The sequence below is a fragment of the Spermophilus citellus genome (genome assembly GCF_964194105.1).
Source record: "Spermophilus citellus genome assembly, chromosome: 2".
NCBI classification, from domain to species: domain Eukaryota; kingdom Metazoa; phylum Chordata; class Mammalia; order Rodentia; family Sciuridae; genus Spermophilus; species Spermophilus citellus.
Genome location: NC_138183.1, coordinates 174,216,321 through 174,243,340, shown reverse-complemented (window position 1 = coordinate 174,243,340; position 27,020 = coordinate 174,216,321). Strand labels below are relative to the sequence as shown.

The window sequence follows — 27,020 nt, the reverse complement described above, 5'->3', positions numbered from 1 at the left end:
ACATCAGCAATGGGCATTCTGCTGAGAAAACATCTTTTAGCTACAACAACATGCAGAGTGTGCTCCTAGCCCTAGAAATGGAGCTCGAGGTTCCTTTGATCCCAGAGTTGGGTTCAGAATGGCATATAACTGTATGTACCTCAACTACCAACACCTGAGGGTTCTGACTGAGTGTTCTAGAATACTGGAGTATAATCCTTTAAAAGCCTAAATTGTTTTTAAACTTTGTGTTCTAATAGTTGAAAAGATTCTTTTACCCATGACTTTTAAATACATTTGCTTGCCTTACTAAACAGAAAATAGTCATACCCCAGCTTATGATTGGGGATACAGCTAAATTACATTTAGAAATGTATTGCCATTAATTGGTAATTAATACTATATCTGACTGTTTAAATAATTCATATGTACTTGTAAATATGCCTAAAACACGTCTTTCATGATGACCAGGAAGCTGTGGATGGTGTTTCAGGTTGGAGATGGATCCTGGGATAAGATGGGAAAGGGAGCTTTTATTTTTCAGTTTATAGCCATCTGTACTAAACATTTCTTTTCCTGTACCTCAAATGAATACTATATGCTTACATAACAAAAAATAATCAAGATATTTAGAATAATATAAAGAAATAAAGAATATTATAGCTTGGAGGAAGGTTCCCAAACTGGCTTCCAAAAGTCCATTTAGTTAGTCAAGTATCAGAGCAATAGTAACAGTGATCATTAGATACCACCTGCTGTGTGATCTGTTTCTATGGAAAACCTCACCTGAAGCCACAGAAATGTTTCTTCTTGCTCTTTCTCTCCACGTGTTCCACTCTCCAACATTGACCTTAAAGTGGGAGCTGGGCCTCCCTTTTGCTGTCTGCAGGGGCCATGACAGCAGGATGCCTACTGTCCACTTGAGGCAGGAACCAAAGGCACTCTGGTACATTCCAGACCACTGTGTAGAAGGAAAACGAACATTCATTAAGTACCCACTGCATATTGTACACTGTACCTGGTCTGTCTCATACCTAACTTATTTTCCCACTGCCAATGATTCAATGAGATAAAATCTTATTTTCTAGGAAACTGAGGCTCTAAGAGAGTAACATCCCTGAGAGTTCACCCCCTTAATAACTGATGGAGCTGAGATGCAAGCCTAAAAACTTGTATACTCTCCATTATAGCTTAGTGATCCTCTAGTAGAACCATCTCTTTGTAAGAAACCCATAAGTCAAGTGTGAAGAGGCTCTTATTAGATGGTGAAGGTCATGAGGGTCCTGATCATCTCTGTATCTGCAGTGCCTAGCACAGTGTTGAAAGCATGGTAAATTCTCAATAAATGTCAGGTTGATTAATAAGAAACATTATTGTTTGCTCTACTTCATAAGATAGAAAATTGAAATCATATATTTTAGGAACAATTTCAACAGCAAATATTGAAACAAGAAAAATGCTTTCTCATTAACCTCCAGTTGATTAGAAAATTCAAATAACTAAAATGCTACAAAGAAAGTTCTTTGTTTACAAGTCATCCATGTATATGAACAAACTGAAGGGGGAGTCCATTGTAAATTTTTGTTTGGCAGAACAGTAGTTTGGGCAGGCTCTAGAACCTACTCACCCTGTGAAATATTTGTAATGTTCTTTGTCTTACTTTTTTGTTGCTGTAACAAAATATGCAAGACCAGGCAATTTATAATGATTATAAATGTACTTGGCCCATGGTTCTGGAAGCTGGGAAGTCCAAGAATGTGTTGATGGCATCTCCTTAGCATGGGATAAGGGCATTCTTGCTGTTTTGTAACATAGTGGATGGTGTCGCATAGAGAGGCAGAGCAAGTATACTAGTGTGAGTTTCTTTTCCTCTTCTTATGCAGCCACTAATACCACCATGGGGGGCCCACCCTCATGACTTCATCTAATCCTAATTACTCTCCAAAAGCCCACATCCAAATACCATAAACATATGTATCTGGGAATTAAGTTTCCAACACATGAATTTTGAGGGGTCACATATGATCCATAGCGCTCCTCATGGGGGGAAAGCTTGCTGTCATATAACCAACCTTCAAGCCAACTATTAGAACACAACTGAAAGTCAAAGACAATGAACATTCCCCTTAATTTAAACATACCGTGTGGTTAGTATTTTTCTTTCAGGAATTCAGAGTTGTCAAAGGAAAGAAAAGAGCCCATTTGTGTCAGCTGTAAAGGCACATGGCATTCAATAATAATTAACTTGATTTTTACAATGTCACAGTCTCTCTACTAGAGCTCAAAGTGCATCAATTTATTGTAATCTCACCACAGTTAGATATTAGGTATGAGAATTATTTCCATTTTCACAGAAATGGAGGCTGGCAGAAATTAAGTTACCAGTTAATGGTGGAGTTGGGCCTAGAATCAAGGTCCTGCTGGCCTCAAAACCCTCTCTATTCTGACTTTCTTTGAATACAAAGAGCATTTATTTCTTGATATAATGGGAAAAACAAGGAGACTTATCTGCAGACAGTCCATCAGACCCCATACACTCATGGGAACAGTGGGTCAAAAGCTGCTGTTAGAGCCAAGAGCTGACCATTGGAGGCAATGCAAGGCTATTCTTGTCTTTGACAAGAGTTACTTTGGTGTATGGTAAGGTAGAATCCTTCCTGGGTTGCTTTTAAGAGCAAAAGGAAGAATGAACACTACAAGAGTAGACAATTGTTTTGATGAATTTTGTTATAAAAGATAGTTGAGAATTTGAGTGGTGTCTGGAGAGAGATGTGGAGTCAAGGAAGGATTTTGTTCTTCTTAAAGATATGAAATTAGCATATTGTACATAGCTGGGAATGGCCTAGGACAAAGGAAAGCAAAGGGGAAAAGAGAAAAACCATGTGAATGTGTCTGACCCGCAATGGAGTTGGCCTTGGATGGAGTACAGATGATTCATTCATAGCAACAGGAGAGCTGGAGAGTCAATAAACCAGGCCAACATAGACTGATTGTTGACATGCACCAAGGTCCACTTGAGTTAAGTTTTATTTTTAACAATTGAACAGCATGATTTTTGAATCTCCAATCATGTTTTACTGAGTACAGACAGAGAGAAAGAAGAGAATTAGATTTTACCAGAATTGTGGGGCAGGGGGTTGTTGTTTGTTTTTTAGGTAAAGTATAGAAAGAGAGAGGAACATGAATTTGAGGGTAAATGTGAGAAATAATAGCAATGAATCTGAAAACTAAGATCATAAAGACAGTGAGAGGTAGATTTTGAGAGGGGCGGGGGAAGATGGAGGCGGGAAGTGAGTAAGCCACTCCGTGCTCCGCGCCGCCGCGCCCGCAGCGTATGTTGCCGCGTCTTAAAAGATGAAGTAAAGATCATTAAAGGAGATCTGTCGACAAAGACTCAGCACCGTGTCAAGAAAGGGGCCTAGGTGAGTGAATCCGCCACGACTCCAGCCAAGGTGGAGTGAGTCCATCACGACTTCAGCGCGAGCAGTAAGGCTGCAGCCCCCGAGCTGCCCGGCTCCCTCAGCCCCTTCTCCTTCTCCTCTCTGCCTTTCCGCTTTGCTTCTCCCCCGCCGTCTCTCCTCCCACGTTCAGTCCCTAAATCTAGATCTCAATTTCTTTCCCCCACCCCGCCCGCTCTCCCACGTGTCCAGTACCGGCCCGCGCGGGCCCCGAGGCGCTGCATCCCCTCCCCCAGCCCGCACCCCCTCCCTGGGGGTCCCGAAGGCCACAGCTGGGCCGCCACCCCGCCGCCGCCGCCGCTGCCGCTTCCCGCGGAGCACCATAGAGCAGACTCTTCACCGCGCGAGTGAGCTGCCGAGTTAAATGGAACAGCTGATAAGATGAGTGACAATTTAAAATCTAAGTGATCCAACATGGCGGCGGACATGGAGAGATCAAGTCTCTAACCCCTTCAGCTGCGGGAGCATAGGGAGAAGTAAACTGTCAAAATACTGTTCGCTCAGGACCACTAGGCACTGTTGAGCTGAAGGGGATCCCGGGCGAACAGTCTGCCCCTCTCAGAACACACCGAGCCCGGATTGGGCTGCATTCTAGTTCTGGTTTGCCTGCGTCTCGTGACTCAGCACTAATGATCCCGCTGAAATAACTAGTTGGCCCACCTGAACTCACAGAGGTAAAAGCCAACTGAGCACGATAGTCAGACCCAGGGTATCCCTCTGCTGACAACAGAGGTCCCTTGCACCAGCTACCAGGGGAGTTGCTACCTGAGGGCAAACAAATTCGCTGGGGGTCCTCAGCCCCAAGCCCTACAAACTTAGGGTCTGAGGGAGGCAAACAGAAAGGGTGTGCCCAGGCATCCATGGAAACAGGGCTCCCAGGAGCAGCAGACCCGGCGTGTAGCCAGTATTGTGGTGAGCGTCACAGGTGAGCGGGGCCTGGCTTGAGGAACCACAAGAGAAGGCCCTAGGCACTCAGGATTGGAGACCCGCACAGTCTGGGAAGAAGAGCTGAGGCACAGTGATTGGTTCCCACCCATCAAGAAGAGAAGCCTGGCCCAGTTCCCACCTACTGGGAGACAAGTTAATTGAGCTCTATGACTGCATTTATTATTATTATTATTATTATTATTATTTAATGATTATTATTGGTATTTTTTTTAAATTTTATTTTCACTTTTTGTTGTTGATGTTGTTGTTGTTCTTCAACTTTCTTATTAATGGTTTCAATTTTTTTTAATTCTTTTTATTCTATTATTATTACTATTATTTTTTAAACTTTAATTTCCATTTGTTTATTATCATTATAATTTTTTTTTGGTTTTAAATTTTTATTTTTTCATTTTTTCTTTCTTTCTTTTCACTTTTTTTCTTTTGTCTTTTCATTTCTTTAAATTTTCTTATTCCCCTTTCTTGAATTCTACCTGCCTACACTCACTGTCTTTAGTGACTTCTTCCCTTCCCTTCTAATAACTCTCCTCCCAAGCATCAAATAAATTTATAAGAGTAAACAGTAACTCAGCAGTCAAACAGAACAAGAAGTATCATGAGCATAAAAAAGCAAGGAAGAAAAGGAGTACAAACAATGAAGGACAGCCTAAATATTCAGGAGGACCTGGAGTCATCAGAAAAATGGCCATATAAAGAACTCAAGGAACACCTTAGACAGATGGAATGGAACCTTAAAGATCACATTGAGAATGAATTACATAAACAGATAAAAGAAGAAGTTAAGCATCTTTATCAGGAGATAGAGATTATAAAAAAAAAATCAAACAATAATTCTAGAAATGAAGGAAATGATAAACCAAATTAAAAACTCCATCGAGAGTATCACTAACAGAGTGGAGCAAGTAGAAGCCAGAACATCAGATAATGAAGACAAAATATATCATCTTGAAAAGAGTCTAGCCAACTCAGATAGGCTGGTAAAAAATCACGAGAAAAACATCCAAGAGATTTGGGATGACTTAAAAAAACCAAACTTTCGAGTCATCGGGATAGAGGAAGGCACAGAGATTCGTGCCAAGGGAATGAGTAACTTGCTGAATGAAATAATTACAGAAAACTTTCCAAAAATAAAAAAGGAAACAGATATACAAATTGTAGATGCATACAGGACACCGAGCACACAAAATCACAGTAGACCAACGCCAAGACACATTGTTATGAAGATATCCAATATACAGAACAAAGAGAAAATATTAAAAGCTACAAGAGAAAAGAGGCAGATTACATTTAGGGGTAAACCAATAAGGTTCACAACAGATTTTTCATCACAGATGCTGAAAGCGAGAAGATCCTGGAACAACGTATTTCAAACACTGAAAGACAATGGATGCCAACCAAGAATTCTGTATCCAGCAAATTAAGCTTCAGATACGACAACGAAATAAAAATCTTTCATGATAAACAAAAGCTAAAAGAATTTGTAGCCAGAAAACCAGCATTGCAAAGCGTCTTGAGCAAAACTCTACACGAGGAAGAAATGAAAAACAATAACCAAAACCATCAGCGGGAAGTGCCTCGGTAAAGACAGAGGATGGGGGGAAAGCTAATCATGGAGAAACAAACTAAATTAGAAAAAAAAAAGAGATAAATAATCAAACATGGTAGGAAGTACAAACCATATATCAATAGTAACTCTAAACGTTAATGGCTTAAACTCTCCAATAAAGCGACATAGGCTGGTAACATGGATTAAAAAAACAAATCCAACAATATGCTGCCTCCAGGAGACACATCTGATTGGAAAAGACATACACAGGCTCAAGGTAAAAGGTTGGGAAAAAATATACCACGCACACGGTCCTCGTAAGCAAGCAGGGGTGGCCATTCTCATATCGAATAAAATTGACTTCAAGACTAAGTAAATCAAAAGGGATAAGGAAGGACATTATATACTGTTAAAAGGAACCATTCACCAACAAGACATAACAATTATCAATATTTATGCACCAAATAATGGCGCTGTGACTTTCATAAAACAAACTCTCCTCAAGTTCAAGAATCAAATAGACCACAACACAATAATTATGGGTGACTTCAACACACCTCTCTCACCATTGGACAGATCCTCCAAACAAAAGTTGAATAAAGAAACTATTGACCTCAATATCACAATCAATAACCTAGACTTAACTGACATATATAGAATATATCAACCGTCATCAAGTGGATATACTTTTTTTCTCAGCAGCACATGGATCCTTCTCAAAAATAGACCATATATTATGCCATAGGGCAACCCTCAGTAAATATAAAGGGGTGGAGATAATACCATGCACTTTATCAGATCATAATGGAATGAAACTGGAAATCAATGATAAAAGAAGGAAGGAAAAATCCTACATCACATGGACAATGAACAATACGTTACTGAATGATCAATGGGTTACAGAAGACATAAAGGAGGAAATCAAAAAATTCTTAGAGATAAATGAAAATACAGACACAACATATCGGAATCTATGGGACACAATGAAAGCAGTCTTAAGAGGGAAATTCATCGCCTGGAGGTCATTCCTCAAAAAAAGGAAAAAACCAACAAATAAATGAGCTCACACTTCATCTCAAAGCCCTAGAAAAGGAAGAGCAAAACAACAGCAAATGTAGCAGAAGGCAAGAATTAATTAAAATCAGAGCAGAAATCAATGAAATTGAAACAAAAGAAACTATTGAAAAAATTAACAAAACAAAAAGTTGGTTCTTTGAAAAAATAAATAAGATCGACAGACCCCTAGCAATACTAACGAAGGGAAGAAGAGAGAGAACTCAAATTATTAACATACGGGATGAAAAAGGCAATATTATAACAGACTCTTCAGAAATACAGAAGACAATTAGAAATTATTTTGAAAACCTATATTCCAATAAAATAGAAGATAGTGAAGACATCGATAAATTCCTTAAGTCATATGATTTGCCCAGACTGAGTCAGGAGGATACTCACAACTTAAACAGACCAATATCAATAGATGAAATAGAAGAAGTAATCAAAAGACTTCCAACCAAGAAAAGCCCAGGACCGGATGGGTATACAGCGGAGTTTTATAAAACCTTTAAAGAAGAATTAATACCAATACTTTTCAAGTTATTTCAGGAAATAGAAAAAGAGGGAGCTCTGCCAAATTCATTCTCTGAGGCCAACATCACCCTGATTCCGAAACCAGACAAAGACACCTCAAAGAAAGAAAACTACAGACCAATATCTCTGATGAACCTAGATGCAAAAATCCTCAATAAAATTCTGGCGAATTGGATACAAAGGCACATCAAAAAAAATGTGCACCATGATCAAGTAGGATTCATCCCTGGGATGCAAGGATGGTTCAAAATACGGAAATCAATAAATGCTATTCACCACATCAATAGACTTAAAGACAAGAACCATATGATCATCTCGATAGATGCAGAAAAAGCATTTGACAAAGTACAGCATCCCTTTATGTTCAAAACACTAGAAAAACTAGGTATAACAGGAACTTACCTCAACATTGTAAAAGCTATATATGCTAAACCTCAGGCTAGCATCATCCTAAACGGAGAAAAACTGAAGGCATTCCCTCTAAAATCTGGAACAAGACAGGGATGCCCTCTATCACCACTTCTATTCAATTTAGTTCTCGAAGTACTAGCCAGAGCAATTAGGCAGACAAAAGAAATTAAAGGCATAAAAATAGGAAAAGAAGAAATTAAATTATCACTATTTGCAGATGACATGATTCTATACCTAGAAGACCCAAAAGGGTCTACAAAGAAACTATTAGAGCTAATAAATGAATTCAGCAAAGTGGCAGGTTATAAAATCAACACGCATAAATCAAAGGCATTTCTGTATATCAGCGACAAAACTTCTGAAACGGAAATGAGGAAAAACACTCCATTCACAATATCCTCAAAAAAAATAAAATACTTGGGAATCAACCTAACAAAAGAGGTGAAAGACCTATACAATGAAAACTACAGAACCCTAAAGAGAGAAATAGAAGAGGATCTTAGAAGATGGAAAAATATACCTTGTTCATGGATAGGCAGAACTAACATCATCAAAATGGCGATATTACCAAAAGTTCTCTATAGGTTCAATGCAATGCCAATCAAAATCCCAATGGCATTTCTTGTAGAAATAGATAAAGCAATCGTGAAATTCATATGGAAAAATAAAAGACCCAGAATAGCAAAAACAATTCTAAGAAGGAAGTGTGAATCAGGTGGTATAGCGATACCAGATTTCAAACTATATTACAGAGCAATAGTAATAAAAACAGCATGGTACTGGTACCAGAACAGGCGGGTGGACCAATGGTACAGAATAGAGGACACAGAGACTAATCCACAAAGCTACAACTATCTTATATTTGATAAAGGAGCTAAAAACATGCAATGGAGAAAGGATAGCATCTTCAACAAATGGTGTTGGGAAAACTGGAAATCCATATGCAACAAAATGAAACTGAATCCCCTCCTCTCGCCATGCACAAAAGTCAACTCAAAGTGGATCAAGGAGCTAGATATCAAATCAGAGACTCTGCGTCTGATAGAAGAAAAAGTTGGCTCCGATCTACAGATTGTGGGGTCGGGCTCCAAATTCCTTAATAGGACACCCATAGCACAAGAGTTAATAACAAGAATCAACAAATGGGACTTTCTTAAACTGAAAAGTTTTTTTCTCAGCAAGAGAAACAATAAGAGAGGTAAATAGGGAGCCTACATCCTGGGAACAAATTTTTACTCCTCACACTTCAGATAGAGCCCTAATATCCAGAGTATACAAAGAACTCAAAAAATTAGACAATAAGAAAACAAATAACCCAATCAACAAATGGGCCAAGGACATGAACAAACACTTCACAGAGGAGGACATACAATCAATCAACAAGTACATGAAAAAATGCTCACCATCTCTAGCAGTCAAGGAAATGCAAATCAAAACCACCCTAAGATACCACCTCACCCCAGTAAGATTGGCAGCCATGATGAAGTCAAACAACAAAGAGTGCTGGCGAGGATGTGGGGAAAAGGGTACTCTTGTACACTGCTGGTGGGACTGCAAACGGGTGCGGCCAATTTGGAAAGCAGTATGGAGTTTCCTGGGAAAGCTGGGAATGGAACCACCATTTGACCCAGCTATTGCCCTTCTCGGACTATTTCCTGAAGACCTTAAAAGAGCACACTACAGGGATACTGCCACATCGATGTTCATAGAAGCACAATTCACAATTGCCAGACTGTGGAATCAACCCAGATGTCCTTCAATAGATGAATGGATAAAAAAAAATGTGGCATTTATACACCATGGAGTATTACGCAGCACTAAAAAATGACAAAATCATGGAATTTGCAGGGAAATGGATGGCACTAGAGCAGATTATGCTTAGTGAAGCTAGCCAATCCCTAAAAAACAAATACCAAATGTCTTCTTTGATATAATGAGAGCAACTAAGAACAGAACAGGGAGGAAGAGCAGGAAGAAAAGATTAACATTAAACAGAGACATGAGGTGGGAGGGAAAGGGAGAAAAAAAGGGAAATCACATGGAAATGGAGGGAGACCCTCATTGTTATACAAAATTACATATAAGAGGTTATGAGGGGAATGGGATAACAAACATGGAGGGAAATGAATTACAGTAGATGGGGTAGAGAGAGAAGATGGGAGGGGAGGGGAGGGGGGATAGTAGAGGATAGGAAAGGTAGCAGAATACAACAGTCACTAATATGGCAGTATGTAAAAATGTGATGTGTAACCGATGTGATTCTGCAATCTGTATTTGGGGTAAAAATGGGAGTTCATAACCCACTTGATTCTAATGTATGAAATATGATATGTCAAGACCTTTGTAATGTTGTGAACAACCAATTAAAAAAAAGACAGTGAGAGACAGAGAAAAGGTCATGGAAGAGGTAAATTATAGATGTTGTTAGGGTCAAGGAGACACCAGGGTAAGACAGCAGAGGCAATAAACTAGGATGGTAGGAAGTGGTGGTTGGAGAGCAGAATGCTTGACATTGACATTAAGAATGGTGTTTCTATGAAAATAGGTGGCTAGCCTGGTGGAGAAGGTCAAGGATAGGAGAGGATGTCATAGTTGAGAGACCAGAGTGTGAGAAGAATCCACTATGTCCATATGGAAAAAAATGAGAATTTCCATGGGAATGTTATTGGGGCAACTGACAGGGAGCCACATGCCAATCCCTTCTAAGAAGGAGTAGAATAACTGAAGAGTTTGTGGATGGATGAAATAAAGAATGGCAAATAATATGGTCTATTCAAGGAGAGTCAGATTTCAGAGCAAGAAATTAAAAAAAAAAAAACATTGAGAGGAGGACTGAAGATCAGAAGATTTTGCCAGTAATGAACCATGAATTGCAAAGAGCAAATGGAAAGATTCTAGGAGGTGGAATAGGAAGGAGTAATATGTGCAAATATTCACTCAATCATATTTGATTATTGGATTTTGGAGATTTGATTATCAGGAGCAGGACAACAGAAGAGGATGGAGAGATAGGCTAAGCAGTTCAAGAATGGCTGCCTTGGTGGAGGACGGCCCCACCTCCCTCAGCTCAAGAGCAATGCTGGCTGAAGTGCTTCTTTCTGTCCTCCATGGGATTTGGAAACTGAAAGCTGACAGTGGAAAACCCGGGGTGGCTAAAATTGTACGGGTTGAAAACTCATTGTTACAGATCTGGGCCCTTAGGCTGCTGTGGCTGGTGCTCTAATCATTTTGAGACATTGGACCTTTTGAGACAACAGTGTGGACTGTTGCCTTTCCAACTGTCAGTCCTCCAAAAAAACGGAGAAAAGACATCCATGCTTACTCCTTCCTTGCCCTTGACCCCTCCTCGGGGTTATCAGCTGTGAGGTTCTGTCTCCAGGGTAAGTCCTAAAAGACCGGGGCCCTGCCTGGCAGAGCAGTTACAGCCATTCCTGGGGGGAAATACACAATGCATCTGTCCATATTATCCAGGCCATTGACCCAGAGAGGAAGATTCCCATAATGTGACACTAATTACTTTATGTCTCTCAGACCCTAACTTCTGTATACAGAAGTTACATCCTGTATTTAAAACCTATTAAGAATCAATGGAGCAGTGCTCCCCTTCCCACCGCAATCACAGTGCGGTGAAGTCCTCCATAATTGCTTCCCTACCTGAGAAACTGACATCGTATTATTTCATCTTCTTGAACCAGGTGGTTTCTTAAGAGGAGGAAATAATGTTTGGACTGGAGCTAGAATATAGGTTCAAAAAGGAGAAATCATGGAGCGTAATTAAGCTCCTCCTCCCTTGTTGCAAGACAAAATTCAAGCTCTGAAAATATAACACCTCTCAAGAAGTCCCAGAACAATTGGAAGAGAGCAGATGCAATACATAAGAGCAGGGAATAGTTTTTGAACAGGTTATGCTCTAATTATTAATAAATGAGCAAAGGATTTGGGGTGGGGGAAAATAACCTCCAACAGGGAGTCGGAAGGCAGCGCGCGCGCCGCTGCAGAGCATGACAGCCACGGTCGCTTAGCAACAGACGGGGATGCGCGCAGGATGCCCCGCAGGGTGTGAGCTGGTGCCTCGCGCAGCAGCAGCAGGTGCCGCGCATTCCCAAGCCTTCCGGATCGCTGGAAAACTTTGAGGTTTCTCAGCGCTGGAGTGTCCGCGCCAGGCCCCAGCCGACACAGGGATGCGCCCAGTCGGCTGAGGTCACGATGGATCCACGAGCCCGCGAGCCCCGCGGGGAAAACAGCAGATTAGGCTTAGCGCCCGCAGAAAGTTATCGCGCACCTGCTAGTACCTGGAAGATGCATGATCTCTGGGCCGAATTGCCCCCAAATTTCTTTGTCAATTCCTTACCTTTAGTGGATCCAGCGGTCCGAGTCCCTAATGGGCTCTGGTTCACGGATTCTCATAATGGGAGAGAGAAACCCAGGCTTTTCTAAGGGACTTGCTTGTTAGCTGATGCCTAATCGATTTGCCCTGAATGGTCGCGCTTCAGTTTTTGTTTTCTGCCTTTCTTCTTCCCCCAGACAGTGAGTTTGTGGACTCCTCCCCCGAGTCTTACAGCCCGGAGGAGTTAGGTAAGTCTTTAAAATTTAATTTCTTTTTTCTTTTCTTTTCTTTTTCTGGAAGAAATCCCGTGGAGGGGTGGATAGAAAGTGTCAAGGACACTGGGCGGCACGCACGCTCCATTCTTGGACAGAATGGCCTTTTCTAGCGTGTGCTTCGGGGTAGCGGGGTAAGAGTCCACGTGCAGTGTGTGTGTGTGTGTGTGTGTGTGTGTGTGTGTGTGTGTGTGTGGTGTGTCCGTCCGTCTGTCCGTCCCCAGATCAGTGGTGATGCTAAAGCAGCATGGAACAGCAAACTTCCAGACCTGTGACTGATCTGCCTGTACTGATCTGCCTGGAAGGACCCGGTGGTGGGCGATTCTGCCTTGCCAAAGTACCTTGCCTGAGAGGGACATTGTGTGGGTAGTCCTTAACCTGAATTTAAAGAAGTCAAAGGCCTCCAAAGGGCAGTATTGTCATTAAACCACAGGACCTGGGAGCCGCCTCCCCCACCCCCCCATAGCTATTCTTCATTTGGTTTCCAGGTATTTTGGACTAGGTCATTCCATGCTCCTCTGCCTGTGGCTGTAAGAGATTTTGGCAGGTGAATGGTGACATTTGTCGAAGGCAGAGTGTGTGAAGAGAGGGAAATTTGCACCAGTCAGGATCCTTCTGAGCATTCCTGCTCTCCTGTCTTACTGGTGGCCTAGTGTGGTTGCCTTTTTTCTTTTTCTGTTCTCAGGGATAGGTTTAGCTGCTATCACCTGATCTGTCAAGTCTGTCCTAGCTGTTCTCTTATGACCAGCTGAAAATCTTGACTTCCTACCATGAAATGAAAGTATTTTTTAAAAATGGTATAAATGGCAGTAAAGGAGAAGAGAAATTGTCCACAGCAATTGAAGAATTTTACTCACTGAAATATTCTCAGCATTGGGCACCTTGTTTCTGGTCAGCCTCTTAGCCTGGGCTGTATGTTCTTATCCAGTTCCACATCATCTCAAGTAAAATTCCACCTTGGCAACAATTCTAATTTATTTCCAGACCTTAAAATAGGTCTGGATCAAGAGTGGCACTCTGAGGTAAGGAAGAGTACCTTGTTTATTCAGAAACGTGTTTCTGACAAGTTGTGAGGCAATCATGTCTCTGTTAATGGAATTGTACATTACATGCTATCTGTTAAAGGCACACCATAGTGAATCTTTATAAAATGAAAAGAACATCTGAACCATAGTTTTGCATGACATGATTTATTAGAGAGGAAGTACTTGGTGATCAGCTCCCTGCATGTGTAATTGTGTACTGATAATATCAGCGTTGACATTCCATGTTATGACATAAGCTATTTGGTCCTTTTAGATCACAGATGAGCATAAGCAATGGCAGAATGTCTTTCTCTGAAAGACCCGACTGTCTAACTACTAAATGGTTTGCATTGCAGAATGATTTATGTATAAGAAAGGTCCAGGTGTTTGACCCAACTCTTTAATTTCCATATCTCCCCCTGAGATTAACAGTCTAGACTGCCCAGCACAGGCACTGATAAATAGAGGGAGCTCTGCAAATTAGCAGTAAATATTAAGAAAGTGATGTGTTTTTTTTTTCCTTTTTAGTTTAGAGAGCAAGAAAACAACCTTTTTTTTTCATGTGGGAAAAAACAGATTTGGCTATAACAAAATAGTATAGATTGGGTAGTTTTTTGGTTTTGTTTTTTATTTTTATTTTTTGTAATTGTAGATGGACAGCATACCTTTATTTTATTTGTTATGTGGTACTAAGTGTCAAACCTAGTGCCTCACACATGCTAGGCAAGCACTCTGCCACATAGCCATAACCCCAGCCCTTAGAATGGGTAGTTTTTAAACAACAGAAATTTGTTGGTTCTGGTTGTCAGGTAACCTCTTAGGTATTTTCCAGTTCTAGATTCTTACGATGCTGTGATGGTCTATATAAGCCAAAAGAGGCCCCTTGCCATCTGATATTCATTGTGTATAATCATGTGCCTTTCCATTTGAGTACATGGTATCTCTCTTTGGGGAAAGGGTTGACAGAGGAGTCTTCTGAGAGAGGATGCATTTTTTTCTACGCTATTCAGGTCAAAGAGGGAGCTCACATTTATCCCTTGGAAAGAGGATGATAGTTTTTGGTGCTTTTCTTAGACACACAGCAGGAAAAAATGCCTCTTATAGCAGTTGATGAGGTTGTCCAGTAGCCATCTTTTAGGAGCACAGATGCACATAGGTTTAGTCGTGGCTAGAATATAAGAAGAGATAAAGAAAAGTTAAAGGAAAACTGTTTATTCACAGCACTGTCTACATTCGATGCATGGGTTTTCCACACTAAGCAGTTGTTCAAACCTATGCAAACATCAACTGGGTGTCCTACAGTTTAATTAAATTCAGGCATTCCACCGAGTTTGTGAAGACTCCACAGGTTAAGGACTCTGTTAAAGCTCTCTCCTACTTTAAATGCCAATTGTAAGTAGTGGTTCCCCTCATTCACCACACCTCTGGCAGACTTGGCTAAAAATCAGAGATTCCCACAACCTTCTCCTGAAGGATACAAATCAACCGCCAAAGAAAGAGATAGAGAAGGCAAGATCTGTGTGGGTCCCAAGCACAGGAGCTTCCATCCGGTAGGATTAGGGTGATTCACCCTCCTAGCACATGGATGTGATGACCAACCCAGAAACTTTCCAAACTTCTTCATTTAGGATTCTTATGTAAGTACCATTATGTGGGCAAGATAGACTGAATACATTGGCCACTAGTGAAGTCTCTAGCCCTTTCTCCTCCCCAGAGGTCAGATTGGGGTGGGAGTGCATTGGAAAGAGTTGTGTTCATCTGAAAGCTTCTCTGCAACTAACCTCGTCTCCAAAATAGGTAGTTGAAGATGGTGATCAGGCCAACTGAATTAGTGACTTATCCCTGGTGTGGCACGTGGAATGGTTTTCCATCTGGATCCTTTGGTGACAGTCCCCTAGTTTCTTGCTGCTTGATTGGTAGTCTAATTCACCTCTAAATTTTTATAGCAGTCTCCTAACAAATTATGAAAGGCTCCTTGGGGGATTTGTTCTCAGTGTTATAGCAATATCATATAATGAAATTAAGTCATAAAAACAGGAGTTTTTGAAGAGGCAGTAGGAAAAGGAAATGTCTCTGGATGAATGCATACTGAAGGCCACTGTAATGGCGAGTCAAGAAGCAATGACCTCTTTCCTGTGGCCCATTTTCTAAAGAGGCAAAGCACATACCTTTCCACAGCTTTTCTGTCTCTACTTAGATGTGGTGGATCTCTCAGGGGTTAGAAAGAGTGCATGGAGAGTTGGGATGAGCCCAGATATTATCCTGGTTGCCCCTGTGTCATCAACGAGGGCGGCGAACCTAGGCGGGGAGGAATGAAGGGACAAGAGACACGAGGGATGACAGCAAGACAGGAGTTCTGATCAAGCTGTAAATTTTTATTGTTCACACAGAGGTATTTATATGCTGGGGATAGGGAAGCTCTCCTATTGGCAATTGCTGGTAGGTTGTGAAACTGCCAGAGGCGAGATAATCTGCAAGATGGCCGCAGGCTGTTTCTTGTAAAGGTCAGGCTGTTCTTAGAAGGAGAACTTCCTTCTAGCCCCTGACACCCCTGTTTAATAACCTTCATTGACTCTCCCCTACCTGGAGAATAGACATCTGGTTTAGTATAGGAGGACCTCCAGGGTCTGCATCAACCCTATGCAATATAAACTTCTAGTTACACTGGGAATAGTCCTCTGAATGCAGCTTCGTTCCTTCCACCTGCATACCCTTCCTCCCACCTGCATACCCTTCCTCCCCCTTCTCCCTTCTCATATGGTTAGCTTTGACCCATCCTTCAATACTGGCCCCATGTGTCATGACTTCTTAGTGGTTCTCAATTTGGCTGAATATTAAAATCAGGAAGAGCTCTTAAAAGTCTTTTGACCGGGTCAGAACTCTGAACCAACCCATCACAATCCTTGGGGTCTGGGCCAAAGTATCAGTGTTATTATTGTCATTTTTAAATCAATCTCAAGTGATTGTAGTGTGCAGCCATGGTCACATACCACGGCACTGGATAGTGACCACCACACTCTTCTTTATAAATGTAGCAGCTGACATAGTGCCTGGCACATGGGAAATCTGCAGTGAATGCTTATTGAATGAGAGAGTGAAGGAGCCATTGATGAGCTGCTTTGCCTTTTTTAAAGTTACATTTCTGAGATTTCCTTCTCTACTGGTTTAACAGTGCCTTGAGGACTAGATCCTTTAACTTGTGACTTGTATCTAACTTCTTTATTCATTCCTTGGTTTTATTCAGTTTGTTTTATTTTTTTAATTAAAGTTTAAAACTTTAATTTGTTTCATATAAAAGTAATACCTGATTATTTTAAAAAATTTGTATATTAGGAAGAATAGGAAAAAAACCTACTCACACTATCTAGAAGCAAACTGGTCCCTTATTTCCTTAACTTTTCCTAATTTGTTGTCCTTTGGGGTTGTTTGACCCCTGGCATGCCTGAGCAAGCTCAATTGCTGATCTTTACTCAGAGCCTGCAAACTGCCCTCTGAGGGTCAGAAGAGGAGTGTCCCATGAGAACTGCATTCTTGGGAGCCATGGGGGTTAACTCTCTGAGGACCAACATATCATGAGAAAGAGTTGTCTTGTGCTATTCTTGCCTTTCTCATTTAGGCAGGATGTCTGGGTCTTATCAGAAAAAAAAATTATAACATTTATGTAACTTCTTTGAAATAATCACTTAAATGTTTGCCAGTTGCTCCCCTACTACTCCACACTTCTAAAATATGGGATGAAGTCGTAGCTCTAGATAATTGTGTTTATGTCTTACTCGGGATAGCTAAACTCAAATGTCAGTGATTTAACACAGCAAAGGCTGTGTTTCTTTCTGGTGTTATATTCTAGCACTGGATTTAGAAGGGCTCTACTCCATGTGGTCATCGGAAGCTCCTGGCTTCTCCATCCCCTGGTTTCACCGTCTTCCATGGGCTTGGTTTCTTTCAATGCCTGCTTTGTATCTATTTAGAAGAAAGGGGAATCTGATGAGCTAGAAAAAAATATGCTCACCCTTGCTTATCTCAGCCTGGAGATAAATACTTCCTTGCCAGTATATTCCAAAGGTGAGAACTATTCCTGTAGCCTTACCCAGTTGGATGGGACTGGGAAATACAGCAATGTTCCAGGAAGAAGAGAACACATACATTGGTGCTCACTGGCAGTCTCTACCGCCTATATTTCTCTTATAGCTCAAACCACCATGACTCTTGGCCTCATTGTGACCATGTAGGTACTGGGCTCTTTTGTATTAGTTGGGATACACATTGAGTTGCTTCAACAAAAGGCAGAATGACAAATACTTAACCAAACTACAGGTTAATTTTTGTTTCACTAAGAGCACAAGCAATCCAAGGCTGATATGGTAGTGTCATGGTGCTTCATATCCTCAAATGTAGTTTCCAGGCAATGGTGTAAAATGGTTGGGTAGAGTAGAGGGAAGACTAGTAATCTTAACAAAATATGTCTTAGTGGTTAAAAGTGTGGATCCAGGTATCTACTGTATGGGTTTGAGTATTAGCTCCATTTCTTAGTTGCTTTTTGACCATGGGCAATTTATGTAATCTATGTCTCCATTTCACAGTCTGTAAGATCATGCCCCAGATATTTTCAGATGCATTTCCAGGGTCAATCACTACTTTTGTCACTCTGCTCTGTGCCATGGAAAACTTACCCTTTACAATGCATCCTCTGGCTTCCTGTTGGCTTTGGCTAGTGAGAGGTACTGGCAGGATATGTGATAGTGGCAAGAAAGACAGAGACATCAGGATATTTATTCCCTGTCTGTCAGGCTGTATGGTTGTACTGAAGGCTATACCTCCTATAGAGTAGTCTTTTCTTATAGCATCCAGTCATGCTGGATTCTTGGGATATTATTAGGATTTATTAAGAGAATTGGCTCACACAATAATCTGCAAGCTGGAGACCTGGGAAATCAGTGGGGTGGCTCTGAGTCTGATAGCCTAAAAACTAGGCAGGCTGATGGTGTCACTTTGACAGTCTGAGGCCAAAAGCCTGAAAATGGGGTTGGGAATCCAGGGTAGGAGGCTAGGGAACAGAAACTCCAATGCAATTTCCAGAATCCAAAGGCTGGAGAGAACCTGGCATTCTGGCACTCAAGATATCCAGCTCCATAGACAGAGCAAGAATTTGCTTTTCCTTCACCTTTTTTTTTTTTTCAGCAGTTTCCCTAGCCAATTGAATGGTACCTGCCTACACTGAGAGCATATCTTCCATTCTCAGCCCCAATCTCCTCTGAAAACATCCTTACAGATACACCAGAAAAAAAGTGCTCAACCAACTATCTTAAGCATCCCTTAATTCAGTCAAGTTGAGACCTAAAATTAACCATCTCAGGGGTGGTAGCAGCTCTGCATTGCGACTAGCCCTGGGGGCTTTCATTGTCTCCTATTGTTTTCCCTTGACTGTACCAATCACACTTTTGTAAGTAGTCCCTTCCTTAGGCTCTCATGGATTGCCCCTGTACTGATAGTCTTGACTGATACAATACCAACCTCAGACCATGGTGGTAAGGAGTGCCTGAACTCAGTAACCACCATTAAATGTCTTTCTGCTTCTATGCAGGTGCTCTGATGCCTTCAGGCGTGGCCAAAACCTTCTGAAAGATTTAATGTTTGCCATATACATTAAATCATATTGCCACTCTGCCTCTTCCTCACTCTGTGGGGAACAGGATAATGTGTAAAGACTCAAGAGTTGTGAACACATCTGTTCTGAGTCAGATGCTTCCTATATCCAAAGTTTTTTCCCTCCCATTGACATGAAGATGAATAAGGAAAAAGGAACCAGGCTTACCATGCACCTACTCTGTACCAGGAACTTTACACATGTAAACATTACACCAGCTTACCAGTGTGGGATTTAAATCCTGTTACCCACATTTGCATTCCAAACAGAATAATTTCCAGGGAATTAGCCTGCCTGCCATCCTTCTCCAGGCCCTAGATATAGCTTCTGATGGGGAGGGAGTTTAGCTTTTTCTCAGGATGACTGACAGTGGAAAATTCAATTCTCTTCACAGGAAACCTCACCCTACCACAAGGGTGTGGTCCAGTCTCCTGGCTCCAATAAAACAATCACAGAAGAGTTCAACATTGTTACAGTTCCCCAAATCTGGGCAACTCATTCTCTCCCATGATTGATCTTTTTCCCATTTCATTCTCAGAACAACTCAGTGAAGCAGATGGGCTTATTTTCATTTTATGGAAGAGAAAACAAAAGCTTACAGAAGCTAAATTATTTGCCCAATATTACACAGCTTATTAGGGTTTAGATTAAATTTATAATCTCTGTCTCTAGATCCAATCTCAGTTTCCTGGGGAGAAAAATGTGCAAACTGTCTTCCTCCCTGGGGAGATTCTTTGTGTGTTGAGTAAGTATATGTAAAATTTAGTTGCTTCTCTGTACCTGTGGGTTCTGCATTTGTAGAGTCAACTAACTGTGGATGGAAAATATTTTTCAAAATCAATGGTGTCTGTATTGAACATGTACAGATTTTTTCTATTATTCCCTAAATAAAAAAGTGCAACAACCATTAACATAGCATTTGCATTGTATTAGGTATTGTAAGTAATCTAGAGATGATTTAAAATTTATGGGTGGATGTGCATAGATTTGCACACCCATGGATTTTGATATCCTAATACAATGGTCCCAGAACCAGTCCCTCATAGTTATGGAAGGATGACTTATCCAGCTGAGAGCCTGGCTGTACCTGTCAGTTCAGGAACGTTTTATTGAATAAATGACTGAATAGTAATTGTTTAAAGTTGTATATATTTTGGTTTCTTCAGACTGCCAAATAATAATCAATTTGCAATGGAATTTTCTACAAAGGGATCCAAATCAACAGCCATAAAAACTCTTCTTAGCTCCCTTCATATCTCTCTCTCTCTCTCTCTCTCTCTCTCTCTCTCTCTCTCTCTCTCTCTCTTTTCTTGTATTGTGCATGGACTTCCCAGAACATGAAACCTCTCATGGTTCCTGGTGGCACTGACCCACTTTCAAAGGAAACCAAACCTTTGCAGTAGCATTTAGAGCAGGGTGATAGAATTCTGGTAGAGTATAGAAATGCAACTTCCAGATGGAGGGCAGATGCACTTGGACCTGGGTGTAAAATGAATCACTGCTTCCTTAAAATGTGTTTGCAAAATGATATTATGTCTTGCCCAGGAGGTGAAGTTTGATTTCAAGGAATTGTAGTTGGAAGAAAGAAGGGACTAAGAGGGGGAAATGACAATTCTCAGAGATAAATGATTATCTATCTTGGTTAAAACACAAACAAAACAACAAACGACAAAAAAGAGCGTGGATTTCAGGGATAGAATGCACACGCATGCACACACATGTACACACACACACACACACACACACACACACACACACGAAGATGGAAATCTTGCCAAAGAGATGTTCATACTAGAAATACGTCGAATTGCAGCTAGTCGTTCCATAATATCAAACATAAGTGTGACTCCCCATAAAGTGATATTTCACTTATTGTTAAGTGTGCTGGGACTCAGAGAAAAGTGTGAATAACCAGCTTGATGGCTTCAAGGATGCTATGATTATGGTTTCTGGGTCACATTCTTCCTGGATGATCATTCTGGAATATGTCCCGTTTGGTTCTGTTTCTCCCATTCTCACAGCAGTTTTACCCGGGGTGGACATGTTGACTTGAGTCGATGTCACTTGTTTGTCTCTCTCTCACCCCTCCTCTTTCCCTGCTTCTCCTCTGCTCTCTGTCTCTGTCTCTGCCTCTGTTTCCACGGCAGTCTCCTCCCCTGCTTCCTCCAGTTGCTCCCTCCTTTCTTTTCCCATCTTCAGTTGGAATATAGACAGCACAGGCTTGCCTTCGAGGGCCCTCTGCCAGAAAATGGAACAGGTCAAATTATAAAAGGGGATGAAAAAAGAGTGTTCCTTGGCAAAATGGAGGAAACAGATGTTCCGGGATGGTTTTGCTGTCTCTGGCTGTCTGCTGCCTGCTGAGAGGCCCCTCTTCAGGATTGCTAGAAATGAAAGTTTACCACCATGGCACATATGGGTGGTTATTATAGTGTCAAAAAAAAAAAATATATATATATATATATTTTATTTTGGCTTAATGCTCTTCTCCCGTGACCTTTGTTCCCTCAAATCTATCTTTGGCAAGATTACTGATTGACCACCTGGTAGCAGTATTATTTTCAACTTCTCAGAGCTTTAAAAAAAAAAGAAAAAGAAAAAGAAACTGCTGGGAAGAGTAGAAGTCAAAGCTACTTTCAGGTCACTCACTGTTCAAGAATAAATATTTTAAGGAAACTTCAGGTTTTAAGAAAACAGAGGAGAGAACTGTGGGAGTGGACCCTGGTCTGGAATGATCATCCGGAAGTCCATGGTGGGGGAGGGAGGAGAGCCAAGTAAGGATCTTGCTGGGACCCCTGAACCAGCCTAGGCTCCTTCGTTTCTATCTCCTAAAGGTTTTCTGTGCACTGGCTGTTGACCATTAAGAATGTTCATTATTGCTGCCCTTGGGGTTGGCCAATCCGAGAGCTTAGACTTCCTCCTCCTTTTTTTTTTTTAAAAAAATAATAATCTATTACCTCTCTGACTCTAAAAGCCACGCTCCCCCCCGCCCCCAACACACACTGACTCAAAGGAAGAGTCTAATCTGGGGATTTACTAAGGACTGAGGACTAAGACAACCAGTTTTATGTCTCTGTTGGACCCTTATGTGGGTTATCCCCAGGAGACCACCCACAACCTCCACCTACAGTGGTCCCTTCTCATCCTGTAGAAGTGACAAACCATCTACATTTAATAATATTTGCATCCTACTGGGGATTTCTTTCTCCCCTTCCCCTCTCCCCATCACTTTCAATCATGACTCATTTCCCTGAAGGCCATGCCATTTCTCCTCTGCTCTTGTGTTCAGGTGTCATTGCAAAAGGAGAAAAGGGAAAAGGAAATCAACTATAAACGTGCAAAGCCAGAGCCACCACAAAACCAAATAAAGGCCATCAAAAAAAATTAGAAAAAGGAATTCGCTGTAGGTGGATGAAGAACAGAATCAGTATTTCTAGCTTAGTGAATAGAATGAAAGCTAGATTTTAGCCCCCCTCCCCTCCCCTCTCTACTCCCCTGTCCCATTCATTCCCATTCACTCACTTAGCATTGTGCAATGGACAGCCTACACAACTGAGCATCATAATCCTGATTCCCCAGTTCCAGACTTCTCATCTGTATTTCTTCCCTTTTCAAGGAACTCTTTCAGTGTTGTGTAAATTTTCCTTTGAATATGTTTTTTTAAAACAAATTTCCCCTCAATTATTTAAATGGTGGGATTTACATTTCACAAGATCTCCTTATAAAAAACATCTAAAACTTGAAATATTAATGCCAATAATCTACCAAAATTTGTTTGCTCCAGTTCAAATGACATCATTAAATACATTATAATAAAAAGATGAAAATTTGTTGGGTGTTTTCCATGTACTAGATATCTCCTTAAGAAGTTACATATTGATTATCTCAAAAAATTTGATGAGCCAGACACTATTACTTCCCTCCCTATAAGATGGAGAATTGCCGCTTCGACCTGTTAGATAACTTGCCAAGTCACCGTGGTTAGTAGTAGAGCTAGGACTTCAGGGCAAACCTATTCTCTATTGCTGGGATTCTTAACACCACCATCAACTCCAGAACAAGACACCAGAACACCTGATTCTCAATAGCAGAGTTTTGTACCATAATCTGACTGCAAAAGATAGGCTGGCTCAGCTACAACACCACCCATCCTGTGCCACACACTGCAAGTAGGCTCAGGAACACAAGGTGAACAGATTCAATCCTTCCCTCAAAGAACTGGTGACCTAACTCAAGAGAGAAAGACCCATGTGCAGATCAAATTTACAGCATGGAACTCTGGCTCTTTCAGGCCAATGGGCACTAACCAACTATGTGAACTTGGGCAGGGTGTCTAACCCTGTGGGTTTGGGGTTCCTCATGTTTGATAAAGGAATTCAAGTACTGTCACGTGCTGCACAAGAGCACATCTACAATGCTGGCCCCATAACATTATAATGGAGCTAAAAATTCCTGTCTCCTAGTAACATTATGGCTGTCTAAAGTCATAGAGCAACACATTATTCACAGGTTTATAGTAGTGCTGGTACAAACATTCCTGTTTAGATATGTTTAGATACTCCAATACTCACCATTGTGTCAAAATTGCCTGTGGTATTCAGCATGCTAACATGCTGTGTGTGTGTGTGTGTACAGCCTAGGAGCAGATAAGTTGGGTGTGCAGTAGGTTAGTAAGTAAGGCCCACACGATAAATCACCTGAAAAGATATTTCTCAGAATGTATCCCCATGTTAAGTGATATAAGACTGGGGACAGGTGCCGTAGTTTATGCCTGTAATCTCAGTGATTTAGGAGACTACAGGAGGAGGATTGCAAGTTCAAGGCCAATCTCAGCAGTTTAGCAAGGCCCCAAGCATCTTAGTGAGACTGTCTCAAAAAGTTAAAATAAATAAATAAATAAATAAATAAATAAATAAATAAATAAATAAATAAAAGATTTGGGAGTGTAGCTCAGTGAAAAGCAGTCCTGGTTTAATTTTTAATTTCCTGTCCTCCCCCAAAACAAAACAAAGGAAAACAAACAAAAGTGATATGACTGTACCTACTTCATAGGGTTATTGGGAGGGATTGAGTCAATACATGCAAAGTTCTTAGTACACAGTGAGCACTCCCTGAGTAATTGCAATTGTTATTCTGGTGAGTGCAAGGGGGCATAGGTCTCTGGAGAAGAGGAACCAAATTGAGTTATGGAGGTCCAGGGGAGGCCAGGCAGGCTTCCTGGATGAGATCCATTCTTCATAGTGTGACCAGCAAGAGCAAATGGCACAGGGCATGAACAGCACCAGGTGCTCCTGAGAACAACTAGTGGCAGCCACAGTGAACTCATCTGTGCTCGAGCACAGGAATAATCCATGAAGCTGAGTCTCCTCCCTCACCTAAGCCTGGATTAGCATGGAAAGTCTATAAAGTGGGACTGTAACCTTGTTATGGACTTCCTCAAATGCTGTGCATGTGCAGATGTTTCACAGAAGCTGCTGTCCTATTCCTAAAAGGCCCTTTGGCTTGCTCACTGGGTCAAAGCTGTGGCACCTGCTCATTTGCATGTCACTCCTTTTCCCATTATTGCCATTATTGGTGGTGGTTTGCTACTGTCAGCTTCTGGAAGCTGTCATTCCATGCTCTTTACCAAATGAAAGACTGAGGAATCCTCCAAAGGAGTTTTAGAGAGAGTCCAGGTTTGATGGGTAAGTATTGCCAGGCTTAGCAAATAAAAACATTGGAAGCCCAATTAAATTTGAAAATATTTTAGTATAAATATGTCCCCTGCAATATTTGGGATATACTAAACCAAAAAACTTTTGTTGCTTATCTGAAAATCAAATCTAACTGGTATCATTTGTTTCGTGGGGCATTCCTAGGTGAGGGAGTGACATGTGGGATGCTGTGCTCTTTGCATTGAATTTTGGCTTACTCTCTTAGTGGATGTGGTAAAACATGGCTCTGTTCCATATCACCAGGTATTCAGTTTCCACTTGACTCAACTTAGGTGCTTCCAACAGTGAGACTTGTTTGCTGGTGGGTGTATTATTATATCATCTCGTTTACAAAATGCATACTAGAAATTAGCTTCCTACAGTGGAAATTCTAAACAACTTTAGGGATTTGAGGTACAACCCATTTCTGTATAATATATGTAAACACAGAAAATCCCTTCTCCCCGATTTGGTTATCTGGTTTCAGAGTCTATATATTAAAGTTTTGATATGTTCCAATCTCTCTTCAAGCACGAAAGTCAGGTCTGATCTACTTTGTTCTGCAAAGTCAGAGCATCTTAGTGTCCTCACGGAGTGAATATCCCATGCCATCCCTCATTACTTCATGTTACTGCACCTCTTCTAGAATGTCTTCTGAGGGGGTATTGTAGGGAGAGGGTCTTACTTCCAGAGAAAACCTGGTCTATTATGGTACAGTGATCATTATTATAAAAGTTTCTTTATAGAGAGCTGAAAACCAATTTCCTGTTTCTTTTACTCAGTTGTCCTTGTTTTGCCTTCTAGAACTTTCAAACATTTGTTTTTTTTACTGAGAACCCACAAAAGAATGCATATTACATTTGAACCTACACATACAAATATAAATGTAACTAAACAAGTTTCATGGTAGCAATTACCATGCTCTGCATCTGGAATTTCCCCTTATATTTTATATCTTTTATTCACAACACTAGTCATTTGATTTCATGACCCATGAGTTGTTAACTCTCTCTGAAAGCCACTGCAGTAGGGTGTCATGGAGCAAATATAGAATAAGCCCTTCCTCCTATCTGAAATCTCTCAAGTTATCATGCCTTAACCTTCTCTTCTCCAGGTAGGAGTGGTCTGGTTCTCATCCTCTCCTACCCTTCTCAATGTCTTAAGTACCTTTTAGGTAAGGAATATTTCACTTAAAATCAAGCCTTAAAAATAAACACATGACCTCACATCCAACCTGACCTGATACTTGGTCTGTGTTGATATCAGTCAGTGAATTAATTCCTAATTAATTCTTTATTAACTTATTTTGCCTTTTAAGGTATCTTGAATTTTTTTTTTTATTTGTGAAGGTAGTGGGGTGATGAACTCCAATCAACTTGCTCATCACTCACAATTCTTGCACCTATCCCAAACTCAATAGAGTAAACCAAAGAAACTGTGTCTAGTCCATCAATAATTAAAACTCCTGTAAAATGGCAACGTTTAATAAGAAAGTGTCTAACAGGTTAATAGCAACACTAGTAGTTGTGGAGCTCCTGCTGTGTGCTAAGCATTATACTAAGAGTTTTACACATGACTGACTAACTGATGAAGGCAGATATGACTATTATTTATGAAAAGAGAAAGAACTGAGCTTTAGAAAAATAATTCAGAGAATATTAGGTAACTAGTAAGTGGCAGAGGGGTGTTGATCATAGGTCCATCTGTTTGTTAAGTCTGTATGTTTTAAAATATTTAACTGCTTGCCAGAGTGAGGATATCACCTCTGGTGGTTTAATAAGAGGGTGTATATTTGTGTACAATCTTGTTTATGTAGAGGGCTCCACAGATCTCACTTCCTCCAAGGAGGAAAGGGAAGAACTTGTAGCAAGTTCAGGTCCCACGAAAACCTCTAGGACTCTAGTCCATCACTCACCACATTGGGGTCTGACTTCAGAGTGCTGTGTGGTAGGCAGTAAGGGACAGACGAGCTGGGAAGCAACATAAAATAGTGGCTAAGAACCAGAGCTCACACTAACAAGCCAGAATCCTGGTTCTTTTGCTTGTTAACCATGTTATCTCAGCAACCCATACAACCTCACCTAGCCTCCTTTCCTCGGTTGTAAAACATGGGCAATGATACCTCTTTTC

General features: G+C 40.9%; 1 protein-coding gene across 1 annotated transcript in view; it reads left to right on the top strand.

The window, feature by feature from the left end:
* The window catches only part of AMOTL1 (angiomotin like 1), a 162,100-nt gene that overhangs the window by 26,935 nt on the left and 108,145 nt on the right, over positions 1-27,020 (top strand). Inside the window, exon 3 of the mRNA XM_081279602.1 lies at positions 12,457-12,507. Within this exon, the coding sequence (XP_081135728.1) occupies positions 12,457-12,507 (51 nt within the window). The remainder of the gene's footprint in view (positions 1-12,456; positions 12,508-27,020) is intronic.